General features: G+C 41.1%; 1 protein-coding gene across 1 annotated transcript in view; it reads right to left on the reverse strand.

Moving 5' to 3' along the window:
• Positions 1-23,100, reverse strand: part of LOC138656877 (probable ATP-dependent RNA helicase DDX60) — a 375,810-nt gene that overhangs the window by 205,112 nt on the left and 147,598 nt on the right. Inside the window, exons 16-20 of the mRNA XM_069744200.1 lie at positions 22,563-22,729; positions 14,827-14,973; positions 14,142-14,291; positions 9,026-9,145; positions 4,026-4,121 (exon numbers count right to left, since the gene is read on the reverse strand). Of these exons, the coding sequence (XP_069600301.1) occupies positions 4,026-4,121; positions 9,026-9,145; positions 14,142-14,291; positions 14,827-14,973; positions 22,563-22,729 (680 nt within the window). The remainder of the gene's footprint in view (positions 1-4,025; positions 4,122-9,025; positions 9,146-14,141; positions 14,292-14,826; positions 14,974-22,562; positions 22,730-23,100) is intronic.

Consider the following 23,100-nt stretch of genomic DNA (forward strand, 5'->3'; position numbering starts at 1 on the left):
TGTCCTTTGTTATGTTCCACGCAGTAATCTATATCTGGGGGATATACAGTTTTCAACCTGGACCTCCAGTCACTGAGCTCCATTTTTAGTCGGGCTGAACTGCGATCAGATCCCCGCTAGAACAGTGAGCATGCAGGGCTCACGGTGCTAACGGGGATCTCACAGAAGTCACCACAGCTCAGCCCGGTTGGGAACGGAGCTCAGTGACTGGAGGTAACCTCTATAACGTCACCCCTGGTCACTGAAGCTCCATTCCCAAGCAGCCCTTTCACCAATGGTTTTCAGCCGGGATGGTCGCATCTTGGCACCATCCAGGTTGAAAACTGTATATTCCCCAGACATGGATTACGGCGTGGGACACAACAAATGGCAGGTATGGTATATTGTTGTATTATTTTACTATTATTACAGGAGATTGAGGGCTTTGCTTGGATTAGGAGTAATAATAAAATGTTAAACTGTGCTTTGTTTTTATTTCAAATAAAATACTTTATTCTTGCTGTGTCTTTATTTACCATACAACTATAGGATTAGTAATGGATAGGTGTCTTATAGATGCTTCTCCATTACTAAGCCATGGGCTTGATGTCACCGGTGACATCATCCCCACAACTACTACCCCACTTGCCACCTCTACAGGGCAAGTGGGAAGAGCCGGGCAAAGCGCCAGAATTGGTGCATCTAATACATGTGCCTTTCCTAGGCAGCTGCGGGCTGCTATTTTTAGGCTGGGGGGTCAATATCCATAGCCCCTTACCAGCCTGAGAATAACAGAACACAGCTGTGAGCTTTAGAAAGACTGGTTGTAAAAATGGGGGAGAAAAATGGGGGAGACACCACACCATTTTTTATTAAATATTTATTTAAATAATTAAAAACATAGCGTGGCGACCCCTCTAGTCTTGATATCCAACCTTGCTGAAGCTGACAGCTGAGGGTTGCAGCCCCCAGCTGTGAGTTTTGTTTGGCTGGTTATCAAAAATACGGGGGACCCACACCATTTTTTTAAATTACCTTATTTATTTACAGCGCAGGAGCGACAGATGAATACTCCCATCTGCCGCTCCTGCTATCACTGTCACAGCAGGGGTAGGCTGATGGGAGTAATAGCCCCATCAGCCGCCGCCTGTTGTCTATTTTACTACTTATAAGTAAACCTCATCATTCTCCCCTGCTCATGCCGATCACCGGCAGAGCAGGGAGGAATGAGGAGCGCCGGGGAACAGCGCTTACTGTAACGCTTCTTCCCTGGTGCTGATGCGTGTCACATGGATTATATCCATGTATGTTATGTGTATGCATGTGTGCGGGACGTTTTATGGCCCATGCTCACATGAAAAAATGGACATGTCAGCGTGTTTTGCCCACGGACACAGGGTCTGTGGAAACACACTGACATATGCACAGACCCATTCACTTGAATAGGCAAATAGCGCTCCATTCCTACTGAGTCTCTCCACATGGCTAAGTAGCACTGTACAGCCACATATGGGGTATTGCCGCGTTCAGTAGAAATTGTGGGACAAATTTTGTTGCCAATTTTACTCACTTCTTGTGTGAAAATGTAAAATCTTTGGCTAAAATAAAATTTTGGTGGTTAAAATGTAGTTATTTTGTCCTCACTGCCCAATGGTATAAAATTCTGTGACACACCCATGGTGTCAATATGATCACTGCACCCCTAGATGATTAATTGAGAGGTGTAGTTCATAAAATGGGGTCACTTATGGGGGGTTCTGCTGTTTTGGCACCTCATTGATTTTCCCAGTGGGTCATGGCACCTGCAAACCATAACAGTAAAATCTGGTGCTCCTTCCCTTCTAAGCTCTGCCATGCACCCAAACAGTGGTTTATCCCCACAAATGGGATATCAGTATACTCAGGACAAATATCACAACAACTATTGGGGTCCAATTTCTCCTGTTACCCTTGGAAAAATAAAAATTTGGGAGCAAAATATCATTTTTGTGAAAAAAATATGATTTTCTATTTTTTCAGCTCTACGTTATAAACTTCTGTGAAGCACTTGTGGGTTCGAAGTGCTCATCACACATCTAGATATGTTCCTTAGGGGGTCTAGCTTCCAAAATGGTGTCACTTGTGGGGGTTTACACTGTTTAGGCATATTAGGGACTCTCCAAACGCGACATGGCGTCCAATCTTAATTCCAACCAATTTTGCATTGAAAAGTCAAACGGCGCTCCTTCCCTTCTGAGCTCTGCCATGCACCCAAACAGTAGTTTACCTGCACATATTGGATATCAGCGTACTCCGGACAAATTGCACAACAACTATTGGTGTCCCCTTGGTAAAATTTAAAAAATTTGGTCGGAATTAAATTTTTTGTGAAAAAAAGTTAAATGTTCTTTTTTTTAAAAAAAAAAAAAACATTCAAATAATTCATGTGAAGCACCTGAAGGATTATCAAACATTTTGAATGTGGTCTTGAGGGGTGCAGTTTTAAGAAAGGTGGCACTTTGGGGTATTTTCTATCATATGTGAGGTGGTCCCTAAAATAGAAATGGTGTTGTAAAAATGAGAAATTGCTGTTTAATTTTTAACCCTTATAACTTCCTAACAAAAAAAATGTTGGTTCCAAAATTGTGCTGATGTAAAGTACACATATGGAAATGTTATTTATTAACCATTTTGTGTGACATATTTCTCTGTTTTAATGGCATAAAAATTCAAAGTTTGAAAATTTCAAAATTTTCACCAAATTTCTATTTTTTGCACAACTAAACATAAGTTATATCAAAGAAATGTTACCACTAATGTGAAGTACAATATGTCACAAAAAAACAGTCTCAGAATCGCCAAGATCCATTAAAGCGCTCCAGAGTTATTACCTCATAAAGGGACAGTAGTCAGAATTGTAAAAATTGGCTTGTCAGTAACATGCAAACCACCCTCAGGGGTAAAGGGGTTTAAGGGGTTGTCCAGCACCTAAAATGTATTTTTTAAATATCTATCCTTAGACCCCACAGTTGTAATTTACTTTATTACACAATGCCCTACATTTTTCGGCATCCTGCTAATCTATAAATGTGTTATTTCTTACTTCACCTCCTGTGATGTTTTGTTTAACAGTCTCAAACAGGACATCACATGAGGTTGGGGTTATACTTATTCCCCACAGCGTCCATTGCTCCTTTTGGATCAGGACATCATTAGATGGTGGCACTGCAATTACTCACTAGTTTCTTGCATCGCTGCCACCTCTGAAGACATTTTGGATCATTGGTGGGAGATCTCCGCTGTGGGAGATCTAAGTGCAGGTCCAGTGCTCTTGTCAGGTGGTGGAGATAGAAGCAGTGAGGGCCACCAGCACTACTCCAAAGCTTCTCGCACATCTCTCAAATGAATCATCAGCAAAGAACTATGATAGAAGCAGTATTTGACACAAGCGCCGCCCCTGATGATGATTCTTTTGAAGGCAATGATAGAAACTGTGGAGTGTTGTTTGTGTCACTCACTGCTCTATCTCTGTCCCCTGATGACATCTTCTTTTAGGTAGAAGGTACAAGAGATAGAAGCTGAATGCCAACGCTAGACTCGCATTTCCTACAGCATCCATCACCTAGGATCTAGGAGACACAGGAGGCAGCGATGCAAGAAACTAATGAGTAACTGCTCCCTGATAATGTCCCGTTTCTGGAGAGGCGATGGATGCTGCAAGAAAATGAGTGCAGCCCCAGCCTCCTGTGAGGTCCTGCATGAGACAGTTCTCAAACAAAACAGAACAGGAAGTGAAGTTAAAAAAAAACACATTTAGGGATTAGCTAGATAGGGAGAAGTGTTGGGTATTGTGTAATAATAAAGCAAATTACAAAAGTGATTAGGGTGTAAGGATAGGTATTGAAAACATCCATTTTAATTGCCAAACTACCTTTTTAAGCTGTACCTGAAATTGCAGCTCATCCTATTTAAAAATCAGACATATACATAAGAATGACAGCATTTTGAGAGAAGAGGACCCATTTTTGTAACTCTTGGCAATCCTTTTAAGACATAATAATACATACCTCATCAAATATAACGTATTTGATTCTATTCACCCAGTCTTGTCGATGTGGACACAATAGAAGGATTTCAAAACACTGTGGCACAGTTACCAGAACCTGTTATGAAACAGTGAATAACATGAAATTCAAAATCCAATCTGCACATTGTACACTTCTATCTATAAATACAGTGCTTAAAAAACATTTTTCAGTGCAACATTCGTGTCAGACTCAATCTATATAGTCCGTGTTTAACACTGGTATCTTATTATATGTCAAAGTAGCCTTTGGGGCTCCATAGACAAAAGAACCAATTGCTCAAATGCTAAATCTGCAGCCTTTGTATGTAGGTTCTCTAATGATATACCACTAAAAATATGATAAACAAATGGTAAAAATAAAAAATAGACTCACCTTGTACACTAAGACCTATAAATTCCACAAGTCCAAATTTATTGTTGAGGCATCAAATAAATTTAGTCAATAGACAGAGCCCATAATTCCTCAACAGACAAAGAAGCATATTTATGAAGGAAATGGCAGATGTTGTTTGGCACAAAATACAACAAAATCATGTGATTTTCGGGTTATTTACAAACTTTTTGTGCCACAAACACAACAGTATTTCTTAACATGCTCAACAGTTTGCTCCTGAAAACTTGAAAGTAGGCGTGCCTTAAGATGTTCCAGACATATGGATGACTAGTTTTTTAGAAAATATGGTGCAAAAAAACAAAAAAATGTATACTTCCCAACGGGTGAGGTTTGACGCGCTTAGCATAATTTTAGCATTTACACTGGCTAGGCATCCAATTAAAAGTTATTTACGTTAGACTGAACATAATTCACTGGACAAATATAACAATAATGTGTTCTATTAAGTGATTGTTGACATATTTCTGACTTTAAAGACTTTACAATAACAAACATTTAATAAAGCAGCTTGAAGTGCAAAGGTAAAACATTGCCTTCTACACTACTCAAAATACCACATCCTAGATATCACTGAAAAAAATATTCCACTTGTAAATCTTTATTCACTACATAGTGGAAAGCGTTGAGAACAATAAAACATAAAAATTATCAATGTCAATCAAAATTAATATCTCACGGAGGCCTGGAATTGGAACGATACTGAAAATCAAAGTGGAAAATCAAATTACAGCCTGATCCAACTTCAGTCGAAATGCCTCAAAACAAGGAAATGATGTTCAGTTGTGTGTGTGTGGCCTACACGTGCCTTTATGACCTCCCTACAACGCCTGGGCATGCTCCTGAAGAGGCGGCGGATGGTCTCCTGAGGGATCTCCTCCCAGACCTGGACTAAAGCATCTGCCAACTCCTGGACAGTCTGTGGTGCAACTTGACGTTGGTGGATGGTGCGAGACATGATGTCCCAGATGTGTTCAATCAGATTCAGGTCTGGGGAACGGGCGGGCCAGTCTATAGCTTCAATGCCTTCATCTTGCAGGAACTGCTGACACACTCCAGCCACAAGGTCTCGCATTGTCCTGCATTAGGAGGAACCCAGGGCCAACCGCACCAGCATATGGTCTCACAAGGAGTCTGAGGATCTCATCTCAATACCTAATTGCAGTCAGGCTACCTCTGGTGAACACATGGAGGGCTGTGTGGCCCTCCAAATAAATGCCACCCAACACCATTACTGACCCACTGCCAAACCGGTCATTCTGAAGGATGTTGCAGGCAGCAGATCACTCTCCATGGCGTCTCCAGACTCTGTCACGTCTGTCACATGTGCTCAGTGTGCACCTGCCAATGCTGGTGTTTTGTGGCAAATTCCATGCGTTTTGCATGGTGTTGGGCTCTGAGCACAACCCCCCATCTGTGGACGTTGGGCACTCAGACCATCCTCATGGAGTCGGTCTCTAACCATTTGTGCAGACACGTGCACATTTGTGGCCTGCTGGAGGTCATTTTGCAGGGCTCTGGCAGTGCTCCTTCTGTTCCTCCTTGCATAAAGGCTGAGGTACCGGTCCTGCTGCTGGGTTGTTGCCCTCCTACGGCCCCCTCCACGTCTCCTGGTGTACTGGCCTGTCTCCTGGTAGCGCCTCCAGCCTCTGGACACTACGCTGACAAACACAGCAAACCTTCTTGCCACAGCTCGCATTGATGTGCCATCCTGGATGAGCTGCACTACCTGAGCCATTTGTGTGGGTTATAGAATCAGTCTCATGCAACCACGAGTGTGAAGGAACAATCAACATTCAAAAGTGGCCAAAATATCAGCCAGAAAGCATTGGTACTGACATGTGGTATTTGGCCCCCCCTGCAGAACCACTCCTCTATTGAATGTGTCTTGATAATTGCCAATCATTTCCATCTGTTGTCTATTCCACTTGAACAACAGCATGTGAAATTGATTGTCAAACAGTGTTGCTTCCTAACTGGACAGTTTGATTTCAGAGAAGTTTGACTAATTTGGAGTTATATTCTGTTGTTTAAGTGTTCCCTTTATTTTTTTGAGCAGTTTATATTATAGGCTGTGGTATTGAATCATGGCATTGACCTTAAAGAGTAACCATTGTTTAAATTTTTATTTCAGAAATCAATAGTATACTTGAGAATAAGCAACTTTGGAAAATATCTTATCTGAGAAATCTGCTTCTTTCGTCTCCTGGACTGATCAGTCATTTTCAAAATTCTCAATTCAGTCATTACTTAGGAGATGAAGAGAACAGTTGACACTGATGACATTCTATGTAGAGGGGAGGAGGGAGGATCCCTGGCTACAGTTCCTCCCTCCTCCTGTCTACATAGAATCTTGTCTGCAGCAGCTCATCTCCTATCTTGGTAATGTAAATATCTTGTCTTCACTCAATGCAGATTTTACCAGTGAATTGATAATTTTGAGAATGAATGATCAGTCCAGCAGGAGAAAAAAAACAGGTTTCACAGATATTACAAAGTTGCTTATTTGCATGTGTACAGTTGATTTATGAATTATGACAGATAGTCTTTAATTTGACGTTTTATAGAAAAAAAAATTCTAACATCAAGATCAGGTTAACCCCTTTCTGACCTCAGAAGGGATAGGTCAGATCCCCTGCTTTGATGTGGGCTCCGGCGGAGAGCCCACATCAAAGCCACGACATGTCAACTGTTTTGAACAGTTGACATGTGCACGCAATAGCGGCGAGTGGAATCACGATCCACGCGCTGCTATTAACTAGTTAAATGCCGCTGTCAAAAGCTGACAGTGGCATTTAACTACCACTTCCGGCCGGAAATGCGGCATCAACGACCCCCGTCACATGATCGGGGGTCAGCGATGCGTCAGGATAGTAAGTAATCATAGAGGTCCTTGAGACCTCTATGGTTACTGATGCCGGTTTGCTGTGAGCGCCACCCTGTGGTCGGCGCTCATAAAAAGCCTGTAATTCAGCTACATAGCAGCGATCTGATGATCGCTCCTATGTAGCTGAGCCGATCCAGTTGTGCCAGCCTCTAGCCTCCCATGGAGGCTACTGAAGCATGGCAAAAGTAAAACATTTTTTTTAAAAGATATGAAATAGATAAAAACAAGATAAAAAAGTTTAAATCACTCCCCTTTCGCCCCATTCAAAATAAAACAATAAAAATAAAATCAAACATATACATATTTGGCATCGCCGAGTTCAGAATCGCCCGATATATCAATAAAAAAAGGATTAACCTGATCGCTAAACGGCATAGCAAGAAAAAAATTTGAAATGCCAAAGTTATGTTTTTTTGGTTCGCTGCAACATTGCATTAAAATGCAATAACGGGCGATCACAAGAAACAAGAACGTATCTGCACCAAAATAGTATCACTAAAAATGTCAGCTCGGCACGCAAAAAATAAGCCCTCAGCCGACCCCAGATCATGAAAAATGGAGATGGTACGAGTATCGGAAAATGGCACAATTATTATTTTTTTTTTTACCAATTAGATAAAAAAATAACCTAGACATGTTTGGTGTCTATCTATGAACTCGTACTGACCTGGAGAATCATGATGGCAGGTCATTTTTAGCATTTATTGAACCTAGCAAAAAAGCCAAACAAAAAACACGCATGGGATTGCACTTTTTTTGCAACTTCACCGCACTTGGAATTTTTTTCCCATTTTCTAGTACATGTCATGGTAAAACCAATGATGTTGTTCAAAAGTACAACTCGTCCCGCAAAAAATAAGCCCTCACATGGCAGAAAAATAAAAAACTTATGGCTCTGGGAAGGAGGGGAGTGAAAAATGAACACAGAAAAAACGGAAAATCCCAAGGTCATGAAGGGGTTAAAAGTGTGTGATTCTCAGCTGCCTTGCCTTACAAGTAAAGGCAAATAAAGAGAGGAAATGATCCAGCTTCCAAGTTTGCAAAAATGTATTGGATTAAAAAATGTTAATAGATTCCATCATTAGTGTGGACACAGCTGCTCGTTTCGAACATCCATTGCTTTCTTTAACAAAGCTTTGTTAAATAACGCAATGGATGTTCGAAATGGGTAGCTGTGTCTACACTAGTGATGGAATTTATTATTATTTTTTAATTCAATAAATTTTGCAAGCTTGGAAGCTGGATCATCTTCTCTCTTTATTTCTACAATTGGTCCCTTGTAGATCCGTGCCTCCTGGGATGCCTACCTGGGGTGAGCTGGTTAATCCTTTTCTAAAGGTAAATAAAGCCTGGTTACTGAAAAATCTGATGTTCTCAAGAAAGTTTGGTTAGGGAGTGTGAATCAAACCCTAAGGAAAAGAACTTTCAAAACACTGTAGATGGCATGTTCTAGAGACAAATACTAAACAAAATAAATCTGTGCTAAAACATCACAGTCGAGAAAAAAAATGAATGTTGGCAGCTAATTATAAAGCCTGAGTTGTTCCCAATACAAATCAGCTTACAAATAGTATTGACACAATTATTACGGTAAGTCAAAATTAAAGACAAATTACTGACCTTTAACAACACAGCAAATAGCCGTGAGTTTCAAGCTTCTACCCCCGGCCACCGGCCCCCACGTATTTTACCTCATACATACCTGGCTGTTTAGAGCATCAGTGCGATAATCTCGAGTGAAAACCCCGCACAGCACAATTCCATTTGGTAGATCTTTATTGAACTGACTCATAACAGTGGCTACAACTTGATTTACAAGGGCCTATATAGGACAAATATATTTCATAAAAGGTCTTAGCATATTATATGGAACTCTATAATTGATACATGTAATGTATACAGTTAGAATAATATACCAAATTAAAAAAATTAACAGATCTTGAACTTTTTTTTATTCTATTCTAATAATGCATCAGATTTACCAATCAGGTCTCATATGTAGTTAGGGTAAACAGACAAGACAGTCTAAAAATTCACCAAATTTATATTAGTGGCTTATGATGGATGATACATTTAGCTGATCTTTTATTTAGCGCTATAGTCTCAGCTCACTTTTCAACACATTTTTGTACATTAATGCTGACTTACTTTGACAATTTATTAATCTGTTCCTAGCTAAGTCATGAACCTTTTAAGAAGGCGAGTGCTACATTGTGTGTGTACCCGAATTAACACTGAGTGCACCACCAAGCTCATTCAATTTCAGTGCGAAAGCACGCATAATGATATGACACAGCATTCATTCGCTCTCAACTCCAGACACATGTCTATCTCTATAAGATACCTTTTTTATTATGCAAATAAGAAGACGTGATGGTATATCAAGCCACAGGCCACACCAGGTAGGCACCGAAGCATCCTCATTTGTATATGAAATAAAAGTTGATTTTTAATAAAATATTAGCTTAAACTTTAAATGCCTAATATGAATTTAAATGTTTCATTGCCATTTTGAGAGTGACAGACTCCCTTTAATGACATATGCATTGAGAAGAGGAAAGAAATATGTAATCTTTATTGTCGAGAAAACAATTACAGATTTACAAAGAAAATCCCAATTAGTAATTTCCTGCTCAAGGTTTTGAAATATTTTTTTCTTGAAGCATGAGCAGAACAAGTGATAAACAAGATTATTACAAATTTCTTGAAATAGGAAAGGTAGACAGATAAGCTTTACCAGACTGAGCCTTGTCTTGGACAAACGCTTTCATTTCCAACATAAACTGAGTGGATGGCTTTCTGTTTTGGTGTTAGTGCCAGCTTGGCTTTTCCACATGTACCTAATTGCTATTTAATTCAGCTGAATTATTGCAGTTTTGTCTGTTTTGTGGTAGAGTTTCTATTTTAGAGGCAAATTCCTTTACACTTTCTATCTTAACACATTGATTGTTATGAAAGGTAATTCAGTACCACAATGGACATAGAGGTCAGCGCACATACAGTGACCTGGCAATAACCCAAAAAACAAGAACGAGCTCTGAGACGTGGGAACTCTGTTGACCGCAATCCCTGATCCTCTCCAACCACACTAGAGGCAGCCGTGGATTGCGCCTAACGCTGCCTATGCAACTCGGCACGGCCTGAGAAACTAGCTAGCCTGAAGATAGAAAATAAGCCTACCTTGCCTCAGAGAAATACCCCAAAGGAAAAGGCAGCCCCCACATATAATGACTGTGAGTTAAGATGAAAAGACAAACGTAGAGATGAAATAGACTTAGCAAAGTGAGGCCCAACTTTCTGAACAGAGCGAGGATAGGAAAGGTAACTTTGCGGTCAACACAAAACCCTACAAAAACCACGCAAAGGGGGCAAAAAGACCCTCCGTACCGAACTAACGGCACGGAGGTACACACTCTGCGTCCCAGAACTTCCAGCAAGCAGAAAAAACAAATTGACAAGCTGGACAGAAAAAAAACAGCAAACAAATAGCAAAGAGGAACTTAGCTATGCAGAGCAGCAGGCCACAGGAACGATCCAGGAGGAAACAAGTCCAATACTAGAACATTGACTGGAAGCCAGGATCAAAGCACTAGGTGGAGTTAAATAGGGTGGCACCTAACGACTTCACAATATCACCTGAGGAAGGAAACTCAGAAGCCGCAGTACCACTTTCCTCCACCAACGGAAGCTCACAGAGAGAATCAGCTGAAGTACCACTTGTGACCACAAGAGGGAGCTCTGCCACAGAATTCACAACAATTGATGTTTTCCTTGATCTACCTATATAATTTTTATTACCTTCCCCAGTTTTATATACAGCTGAATGGGGACAATCAAAATATTTTGCCACACTCTGTGATATTTCTACCGTAAAGTTTTTTAATAAAGATACAGCCAGATGATGCAGCTGACTGATGCAGCCAAAGTTCCAGCCAACGCTATGGTCGATTCTCGCACAAGTTTGCTTCACAATGGTGAAACCATTGACCCATTGCATGTGTGTGAATGTTGAGCACATCTTAATCCTTTCAGTTAATTTAAAGGGTTGTCTGCTATTTGGACAACTCCATCTTAGATACTATAGTCTCCAGTGTAAAATAAAAATAACAAATATTCACATCCTGCACTGGTGCTATTTTAATGTTGTCAAACAAATAAAGCAGCACTCTGTAGCGCCATAGCATGCAAATATGAAAAATGAAAATTGAATTGCATTACTGCACTAGAAATCTGAAAAATTGTGAAAGCTTAGTGCATAAATTGGCCAATTCATGTGTACCCGGCAGCCACGTTAAGGCGATTCTTGTTTCCAGGACCTAACTTAATGCCAATCCTCTCCTAGACTAAAGTCTTCATCTGTATGGGAATTTAATGTGAATCCTCCACAGAGATATAGATTTCAGTCCAAGAGAGGATTCACATTGAGTTGCCATACAGACTTTATTCTAAGAGAGGATTAGCATTGTTAGGTCCTGGAAAATAGAATCACCTTAACGTGGCTTCCAGGTACACATGAATTGGCCAATTTATGAGCTAAGCATTCTCAATTTTTCATATTTCTGATGCAGTAATGCAGTTCAATTTTCACATTTCATATTTGCATGCTATGGCGCTACAGTGTGCTGCTTTATTTGTTTGATTGTATATGAGTTGGTGATTCTAGGTAAGCACCTGTTCAGACCTAGTTTATGTTTGAATGTGACGATCAGTTTTTTGCAATTTTAATGATGTCGGAACCAGGCCTCCCAGCGTTTTCATGATGATGTTAGATGACATGAGCACTTCAGCTAATCAGTGGTGGTTGATGGGCTGATTTACTCACACATTCTTCCAATGAACCTCAGATGTCTAAAGGAAGCAAAAACTGCAGCCCATTCGCAGTCACTGATTGGCTGCAGGGCTCATGTGGCATAACATCATCATGTGAGCCTTGGAAGGCAGGAGTAAGGCTATGTGCACACGTTCAGGAATTCTAGCAGAAATTTCCGGAGAAAATCCGGACATTTCTGCCAGAATTCCGCACCAAATCTGCATGCAGAATTACCGCGGTTTTACCGCGGTTTTACCGCGAAATTACCACGGAATTACCGCGGATTTGCCGCGGAATTTGCGCGGATTTTCCCAAAAATTTCTCACTGCTTAGCCAGTGGGAAATCCGCGCAAATTCCGCAAAATTAATGGACATGCTCATTATTTTTCCGCAAAGCGTTTTTTGCGCGGAAAATAGCGCAGCATGTGCATTAAAATTGCGGAATTCATGTTAAATGATAGGATGCTTAAAGTATGCGGATTATTTGCGGATTTATAGCGTTTTTATAGCGCAAAAACGCTTACAATCCGCAAATAATCCGGAACGTGTGCACATAGCCTAAGGCTACTTTCACACATCAGGTTTTCGCTGTCAGGCTCAATCCACCTAAATTTTAAAAAAACTGGATTCGGCGAATGTTGCCGCCAGATCCTTTTTTTTCCCATAGACTTGTATTAGTGCCGGATTGCACCGGATGACACTGCGTTTTGTCCGGTTTTCGACTGATCTAACGTTTCCAGTTTCTGGAAAAAATGTCCATAGCAACGTTTTTTGTCTCCAGCGAAAAAGCCGGAAGTACCGGATCCGGCACTTTCGGCTGTTTGCTAGAATGGAAGTCTATGGGAGCCGGAAGGTGCCGGATCCGGAAAATGACGGATTCCGGTGACGGATTCCGTTTTTTTTTAAACTGAGCATGCTCCAAATTTTTTTTAACCAATAATCTAGATATATCAGCCGGATCCGTCGAAAAAACGCATCGTCACATCAGTTTTTCATAATCTGCGCCGGATTCGGTTTTTCCAACATTCGCCGGATTGTGCCTGATGCAAAAAACCTGATGTGTGAAAGTAGCCTAACACCTGTAAAGTCTATTAGTACTATCTTTTATAAAGGCACAGTTGATTGGCCTCGGGGAGACCAAAACATCCAACACCGCGGAGACACCAGCACGTGTTTCTCAACGCAGTGATTCCAGAACACTGCCCCCATCCCTTATGGGAAATATGCAGATGCATGTAAAGAAGCTGCGGAGACACCATCACGTGTTTCTCGACGCAAGCAGTGAATAGCCAGGCCTTTCCCCGGGAAGGAACAACCACGGGAAGGGCAGCATCCTATGAAGGAAAGCCACCTATGCCAAGCATGGTATCCATCCACAGACAGCTGTTTCGGGGTTTTTGCCCCTCATCAGTGTGGAGTAGGAATCTGGCTATTAGGAGCAGTGCCTAGTAAAAAGGAATTACTGCGTTGAGAAACACGTGATGGTGTCTCCGCGGTGTTGGATGTTTTGGTCTCCCCGAGGCCAATCATCTGTGCCTTTATAGCCTTTTTACTAGGCACTGCTCCTAATAGCCAGATTCCTACTCCACACTGATGAGGGGCAAAAACCCCGAAACAGCTGTCTGTGGATGGATACCATGCTTGCCATAGGTGGCTTTCCTTCATAGGATGCTGCCCTTCCCATGGTTGTTCCTTCCTGGGGAAAGGCCTGGCTATTCACTGCTTGCGTCGAGAAACACGTGATGGTGTCTCCGCAGCTTCTTTACAGTACTATCTTTTAGTTATAGACTATTTTGCAATTTTAGGCTTGTAATTTAGTTCTCTAAAACAGATATCAAAACATGTCCATTTTTTTTTTCAAATTGATTTGTGAATGTGCCACAAAATGAAAAGACCGTGTGAATATTCTCCAAGGGTGTCGATTCCATCATTTTTGCCACAGGTTTTATAAAAGCTGCTTTACAACACTGCTGAATGATTTTTTGTTTCTAAAAACCTACAGTCTTACCTTAGTGGGAGCAACATAAACCACAACGGCTTCATTGCTTTGTTTTAAAACTTTCTCCATACAATAATAAGATGCGTATGTTTTTCCTGATGATGTTGGAGCCACAATTACTGCAGATTCATTGTTATCAACTGCATCAAGAAGTTCTCTCTGAGAAAAGAAAAATATACTCATTTTTAGGGTGCAGTCAGACGGCAGTAAAAATCGGACTGCAGTGCACGGACTGGCCAGCGGCTCTCCCGATCCGAGCAGGACAGCTACATAGGAATACCTGATGCTGTACGGTCAGGTCAAGAGAGCCGCCGGCCAGTCTATGCACTGTGGTCCAAACTCAGTCCGATTTTTACAGCCATCTAACTATGCCCTTAGATAGCTAAATGGGTTACAAAAATCCCTACATGATTAGGGTTTAAAAATGTGAGATTTAAAAACAATGAGTTCATCCAAAATGGTGCATCCATATGGCTCCAGTAGCCTGTGATAGCAGCCACATGATAATTACATATATGGCGTCAGAACAACTTAACATTACAGGATGTATATCATACAGGGTGGTTGTTTGTTTTTTAATTCTATTTAATTTTTTCCTACTGATGTTTGTGATATCGGAAAACTTGCAAAAATGAAAGTGTGTGGATGTAGTCTAAAGAGCTTAAGTGTTCCTATTTCTATTTGTGTCTCTTACCTGCCATGTGTCTGGAATGAAATGCTGCACTCTTGGGTCTGGATCACTTCTTTCATCCCTCAGCAAATGTGGTCCCATATACTGAAGCTGGAAACGAACGGAACCAATTCCAACTGCATACCTCTCCTCTTCTTTATGGCTGGGCAACTATTAAAAATATATATGCTCATTTCCTCTTCTTTCTATATTTGTATTGTAAACTTTTTTATATTAAATATATAAGCTATCTATCTTTGCTGCCTTGCAGAGCGCAGGTCTTGTTATTATTAGATATCAGATTTGTTCCAGACAATTACGGTATGTGATTTTTGACCCTGATTCCAGCAATGTATTGTTTGCTGGGCTGCATGTTGTACTTTTAATAAAATCATGGTTTCTCTGCTGCAGATCTAGCAGTTCTAGTAAATCAAAAGAGGCCAGTTTTTGTTGAATTTTGTTCCCACTGCACTGCTAGGCATGGCATTTTTTGTCTTATTAAACTCTGCCTTTTGGTTCCATGGGCCATTTTATTTAGTAATACATTTCATGGTTTTTACAAGGTGACGTGTCTCACAGATTCTCAAAGAGTATACATTTAAACTGCTCTGTATTATTACCCTGTTAGCAATGCCTCCTTGGAAAAGACTAGTAAAATTAGCACCAGGCCCATATCTCTGTAACCGTATGGCAGATATAAAACAGCAAAGAAACAAAATCCACCTCCGACAACCACCCCCAAAAAAACCCCAGCATGCTTGGAAGCAGTGGGAATAAACTAAAAACTTTCCACTTTTGACCAGGTGATGTGACAGGTCCTCCTTAATTGGTTGCACATACAGTCATGACCTAAAGTGTTGGTACCCTTGAAATTGTTCCAGAAAATTAAGTATTTCTCCCAGAAATATTATTGCAATTACACATGTTTTGTTTCATGCATGTTTATTTCCTTTGTGCATATTGGAGCAACACAAAACACAGAGAAAAAAAAGCAAACTGGACATAATTTCACACAAAATCCTCAAAATGGTTCAAAATAGTTAATATGTGGTTGAACACCCTTTGGAATAAATAACTGCAATCAATCGCTTCCTATAACCATCATCAAGCTTCTTACACCTCTCAACTGGAATTTTGGACCACTCTTCTTTTGCAAACTGCTCCAGGTCTCTCACATTTGAATGCGCCTTCTTCTAAGGCCGGGATCACACATACGCGAGATACGGCCGAGTCTCGCAGGTGAAAACCCAGCTCTGGCACCGGCACTCTGGAGCGGAGCGTGCAGCCGCACAGCAATACATGGAGCCGCACACTCCGCTCCCAAGTGCCGGCGCCAGAGCTGGGTTCTCACCTACGAGACTCGGCCGTATCTCGCGTATGTGTGATCCTGGCCTAACAGTAATTTTAAAATCTCTACACAGGTGTTCAATGGGATTTAGATCCAGATTCATTGCTGGCCACTTCAGAACTATCCAGCTTTTTGTTTCCATTAATTTCTGGTTGCTTCTTAAAGGGAATCTGTTACTCCTGGGATGTATATGCACTCCTGCGCAGGCGTCGGTGGGTCATTGTGACCTCCGGCGTTTGCGCCAATAATATGCTCTCCTTACTTCCTGCCTGCACAGTCATCATTAGGAACCATGTGTACATGGCAATGACTATACAGGGAGGAAGTGGGAGAGCACCTTATTGGTGCACACAACGGAGGTGACTGGAGCAGAAGTCGCCGGCGCCTGCACAGAAGATCACTGAAGGGAGGAAAAGGTGTGTATTTCTGAGGGAGTACGGGGCACAGGATTCTGGGGCCAAAACTGAGGCTCTTGGAAGGCACCACACGCCCCAGAGCCTGGAAGAAATCATTAACATAAAGACAGAATATAACATTTCTCAGCAAGAAGGGCAGCACGGTGGCTCATTGGATAGCACTGCAGCCTTGCAGCGCTGGAGTACTGGGTTAAAATCCCACCAAGGACAACATCTGCAAGGAGTTTGTATGTTCTCCCCGTGTTTGCGTGGGTTTCCTCCGGGTACTCAGGTTTCCTCCCACATTCCAAAGACATACTGATAGGGAATTTAGATTGTGAGCCCCATCGGGGACAGTGATGATAATGTGTGCAAACTGTAAAGCGCAATGGAATATGTTAGCGCTATATAAAAATAAAGATTATTATTTATGATTAAGAAGACCATTAATATGAGGCATGCCCACATTAATAGGTCATATTAGTCCCTGGGGGTGACAGATTCCCTTTAAAATATCCTTGGGGTCATTATCCTGCTGGGAAGACCATGACCTAGGACACAAACCCAGCTTTATGATTCTGGACACTACATCGTGACTTCAAATCCTTTGATAATCTTTGGATTTCGTGACACCTTACATACAGTGCCAGGAGCAGCAAAACAACCTCCAAACATCTTTAAGCCTCCAACATATTTGACTGTAGGTACTGTGTTCTTTTCTTTGTAGGCTTCATTCAGTTTTCAGTAAACAGTAGAATGGTGTGCATTACCAAAAAGCACTATCTTGGTTTCATCTGTCCACAAGATGTTTTCACAGAAGGATTTTGGTTTACTCGTACTCATGTATGTATTTTGGCAAATAGCAGTCTAGCTTTTTTATGGCTCTGTGTCAGCAGTGGGTCTTCCTGGGTCTCCTGCCATAGCTTTTAATTTTACTCAAATGCTGATGGATAGTTTGAACTGTCAGTGATGCACCCTGAGCCTGTAGGACAGCTTGATTTTTTTGGGAACTTGATTGGGGCTGCTAAACCACCATCCCGACTATCCTGTGCTGCAACCTTTCATCAATTTTTCTCTGCCATCAATGCCCAAGGAGATAGTAACAATGCCATGGGTTGTAAAGTTCTTGATTATGTTGTGCACCAAGATCTCTGCAGACAGACTTGTAACCTTGAGATTTTTTATATTGTTAAACAATTTTGATGCTCAAGTCCTCAGACAGTTCTCTTCTCTTTCTGTTCTCCATGCTTAGTGTGGCAGACACAGACATGTTATGCAAAGATTGAGTCAATTTCTCCCCTTTTAATCTGGCTTCAGGTGTGATTTTCATATTGCCCACAACTGTTACTTGCCACAGGTAAGTTTGAACAAGCATCACATGCTTGAAACAAAGTTGTTTACCCACAATTTTGGAAAGGAGCCAACAATTTTGTCCTGCCCATTTCTGGGGTTTTGTGTGAAATTTGTACTATTTCTTTTTTGTGTTGTTCCAATACACACAAAGGAAATAAACATACGTACAGTATAACAAAACACGTATAACTGCAATAATTGTCTGCGAGAAATACCTCATTTTCTGCAACAATTTCAAGGCTGCCAACACTTCTGACCATGAATGTACTAGTGATGCAGTTGTTTTATTAAGTAGTACTGTTCTACAATGTGAATATATGGCAAAATTAAGTTCTACTTTTAAGCACAGTGAGATAACAACACTCAGATTAAACTCTGACAGAGTTTGAGACAATTGTCATTAGCATAATCAGTCCAATTCTCTCTCATGAGGGGACTGATGACTGTGTGATTCCAGCCTAAAAAGAACAATTTAGAGATAATGCAACTAAAAAAGTATAAATGACACTCTTTATAGAAAACAAAGTCTAAGGCGATATTTAAGAAAATGTACCCTTCAATTACTGTATTTAGTGATCTGGTACGAAATTAAATTAATTTAACCAGTAATAAATCGATTTCCCTCAACTATAAAAAAAATGTCTTTAGGCTGTGAAGAAGGTGAGGACATCGCACAAACAACAGGTGTTGTATGGTCATATAACTGACATTGATGTGGAGTGAATTACAAAATTTTAGAGATCACATCTACTGCTAGAAGTTAAATTCTTCTTCCAAAAATAGAAAAATATTACAATTTGAGAGTCCTCAGTGGTTGATACCTTTAAGGGTAGGTGCACATGTTCAGGAATTGGCATGGCTTTGGACTCAGCACATGTCAGCTGCGTCCAAATTGCTCCCGGCTATTGAACTCAGGTGATTCCGCATGTGTTCACTGAACCATGCGGAATCACTGCATTCGCAATACATTGTACGGGTGAAAATTATCATGCAGGGGCTCGCGTCTCTGCAAGATAACTAAACATGCTGTGGTCTGGAAAGACGAGACGCATGTCCGTCTCCGCGCGGTGATCCTCAGGAGTCTCAGCACGCATCCACTATGCTGTAACATCTGGACGCTGCGGGTTGGATGCTGGCTATTTATTATTGCCATCTTTTCAGTTAGGCCGGCGTCACACACAGCGTATGAAAATACGGTCCGTATATTACGGCCGTAATACGCTGAAAAGTCCCGAAAATAGTGGTCCGTAGCTTTTCCGTAGGCAGGGTGTTTCAGCAGTTTTTGCGCATGGCATCCTCCGTATGTAATCCGTATGTCATCCGTACTGCGTGTTTTTATCGCAGGCTTGCAATAAAACACGGCTATACGGCTATACAAGGGATCCATGTGTTAAAAAAAAAAACATATATACTGTCTATATATATATATATATATATTTATATATATATATATATATATATATATATATATATGTCAGTAGACACATACAGTGGGGCAAAAAAGTATTTAGTCAGTCAGCAATAGTGCAAGTTCCACCACTTAAAAAGATGAGAGGCGTCTGTAATTTACATCATAGGTAGACCTCAACTATGGGAGACAAACTGAGAAAAAAAAATCCAGAAAATCACATTGTCTGTTTTTTTAACATTTTATTTGCATATTATCGTGGAAAATAAGTATTTGGTAAGAAACAAACAATCAAGATTTCTGGCTCTCACAGACCTGTAACTTCTTCTTTAAGAGTCTCCTCTTTCCTCCACTCATTACCTGTAGTAATGGCACCTGTTTAAACTTGTTATCAGTATAAAAAGACACCTGTGCACACCCTCAAACAGTCTGACTCCAAACTCCACTATGGTGAAGACCAAAGAGCTGTCAAAGGACACCAGAAACAAAATTGTAGCCCTGCACCAGGCTGGGAAGACTGAATCTGCAATACCCAACCAGCTTGGAGTGAAGAAATCAACAGTGGGAGCAATAATTAGAAAATGGAAGACATACAAGACCACTGATAATCTCCCTCGATCTGGGGCTCCACGCAAAATCCCACCCCGTGGGGTCAGAATGATCACAAGAACGGTGAGCAAAAATCCCAGAACCACGCGGGGGGACCTAGTGAATGAACTGCAGAGAGCTGGGACCAATGTAACAAGGCCTACCATAAGTAACACACTACGCCACCATGGACTCAGATCCTGCAGTGCCAGACGTGTCCCACTGCTTAAGCCAGTACATGTCCGGGCCCGTCTGAAGTTTGCTAGAGAGCATTTGGATGATCCAGGGGAGTTTTGGGAGAATATCCTATGGTCTGATGAAACCAAACTGGAACTGTTTGGTAGAAACACAACTTGTCGTGTTTGGAGGAAAAAGAATACTGAGTTGCATCCATCAAACACCATACCTACTGTAAAGCATGGTGGTGGAAACATCATGCTTTGGGGCTGTTTCTCTGCAAAGGGGCCAGGACGACTGATCCGGGTACATGAAAGAATGAATGGGGCCATGTATCGTGAGATTTTGAGTGCAAGCCTCCTTCCATCAGCAAGGGCATTGAAGATGAAACGTGGCTGGGTCTTTCAACATGACAATGATCCAAAGCACACAGCCAGGGCAACGAAGGAGTGGCTTCGTAAGAAGCATTTCAAGGTCCTGGAGTGGCCTAGCCAGTCTCCAGATCTCAACCCTATAGAAAACCTTTGGAGGGAGTTGAAAGTCCGTGTTGCCAAGCGAAAAGCCAAAAACATCACTGCTCTAGAGGAGATCTGCATGGAGGAATGCGCCAACATACCAACAACAGTGTGTGGCAACCTTGTGAAGACTTACAGAAAACGTTTGACCTCTGTCATTGCCAACAAAGGATATATTACAAAGTGTTGAGATGAAATTTTGTTTCTGACCAAATACTTATTTTCCACCATAATATGCAAATAAAATGTTAAAAAAAACAGACAATGTGATTTTCTGGATTTTTTTTTCTCAGTTTGTCTCCCATAGTTGAGGTCTACCTATGATGTAAATTACAGATGCCTCTCATCTTTTTAAGTGGTGGAACTTGCACTATTGCTGACTGACTAAATACTTTTTTGCCCCACTGTATATGTATATATATTAATATTTCATCCAGCGCGATATAGCAGAAAGCCGGTAATTCAATTACCGGCTTTTGCTTTCTCCTTCCTAAACCCGACATGATATGAGACATGGTTTACATACAGTAAACCATCTCATATCCCCATTTTTTTTTTGCATATTCCACACTACTAATGTTAGTAGTGTGTATGTGCAAAATTTGGCCGTTCTATCTACTAAATTAAAGGGTTAAATTGCGGAAAAAATTGGTGTGGGCTTCCGCACAATTTTCTCCGCCAGAGTAGTAAAGCCAGTGACTGAGGGCAGATATTAATAGCCTGGAGAGGGTCCACGGTTATTGGCCCCCCCCTGGCTAAAAACACCTGCCCCCAGCCACCCCAGGAAAGGCACATCTGCCTATTCTGGCACTTGGCCACCTAATTGACGCCTCTCCATTATTAATTTGCTTAATGTCACCTTACAATAGCAAGGTGGCATTAACCCTTCATTACCCCATATCCCACCGCTACACGGGAATGGGAAGAGAGTGGCCAAGTGCCAGAATAGGCGCATCTTCCAGATGTGCCTTTTCTGGGGTGGCTGGGGGCAGGTGTTTTTAGCCAGGGGGGGGCCAATAACCGTGGACCCTCTCCAGGCTATTAATATCTGCCCTCAGTCACTGGCTTTACTACTCTGGTGGAGAAAATTGTGCGGGAGCCTACGCCAATTTTTTCCGCCATTTAACCCTTTAATTTAGTAGATAGAACGGCTAAATTTTGCACATACACACTACTAACATTAGTAGTGTGGAATATGCAAAAAAAAGGGGGATATGACATGGTTTACTGCATGTAAACCATGTCTCATATCATGTCGGGTTTAGGAAGGAGATAGCAAAAGCCAGCAATTGAATTACCGGCTTTAAAGCTGTCTAGCGCTGGAAGAAATATTAATATATATACATATATGTGTCTACTGATATAGATATATATATATATATATATATATATATATATATATATATACCTATTCTATGTGTACACATTTATTCTACCTATTCTACTGGAAGCTGTCAGTGTGATTTTACAGTACACCGCAATGAATTACCGGCTTTTCTCTCTAACAGCGCTGCGTATTTCTCGCAAGTCACACTGCTGGTCCGTGTGTGATCCGTATTTTTGGGGCTTCCATAGACTTTCATTGACGTTTTATTTGCGCAATACGGTGACAAACGCAGCATGCTGCGATTTTCTACGGCCGTAGAAAGCCGTATAATACTAATCAGTTTAATACGGCAGATAGGAGCAGGGGCATAGAGAATAATTGTGCCGTATGTTTTGCGAGTTTTACGGACGTAGTTTCTGCGCTCTTACGTCCGTAAAACTCGCAAGTGTGACGCCGGCCTTAGACAGTAAAACGTATCAATCACTGAGGACTTCCAAATGTTAATATTTTTCTATCTAATAGCTAACACTGTACAAAGATATATTTTTCCTGTTCCAAAAAAATATACTTTTGGAATTTCTGTTTGAAATACCCATTACTGTGGATATGATGCTTGTTATGATATAATAGACAACAGATTAACACATACCTTGGATGGCTCTAATGAATGGGCCAAGTTGTCAAAACCGAGGCGATGGAGATAAGCAGCTATCAGGTGTTGATCGTCCTTCTGTAATAAATCTTGGTAACCATTCATGATGGCTTGGATTGTTTTCATAATTTCCACAACAATATTTATGTCTCTTTGATCTTTAGCTAAAATAAAAAATAATAATATCAACAAAAACTGCTATAAAAAGAAATAACAGTGCCTACAAAACGTTTGGAAAAGATTAAGAAATGGAAAAAAAAGTTGCAATTATGATATGGTTTCATAATTGCAACTTTTTTTCCTGGACAATTTAACTTGTTTTGACCATAGATTTCAAGTGTAAGGCCGGGGTCCCACTGGTGAGTGCAATGCGAGAAACATGCGCAAGTCTCTCGCCTCAATACCCGGCACTGCCCCCAATCCAAATTTTCAAATTGTTTGTGCAGGTAAGGCCGGCGTCACACACAGCGTAAAACAATACGGTCCGTATATTACGGCCGTAATACGCTGAAAAGTCCCGAAAATAGTGGTCCGT

Source organism: Ranitomeya imitator, chromosome 1 (assembly GCF_032444005.1).
Source record: "Ranitomeya imitator isolate aRanImi1 chromosome 1, aRanImi1.pri, whole genome shotgun sequence".
NCBI classification, from domain to species: Eukaryota; Metazoa; Chordata; class Amphibia; order Anura; family Dendrobatidae; genus Ranitomeya; species Ranitomeya imitator.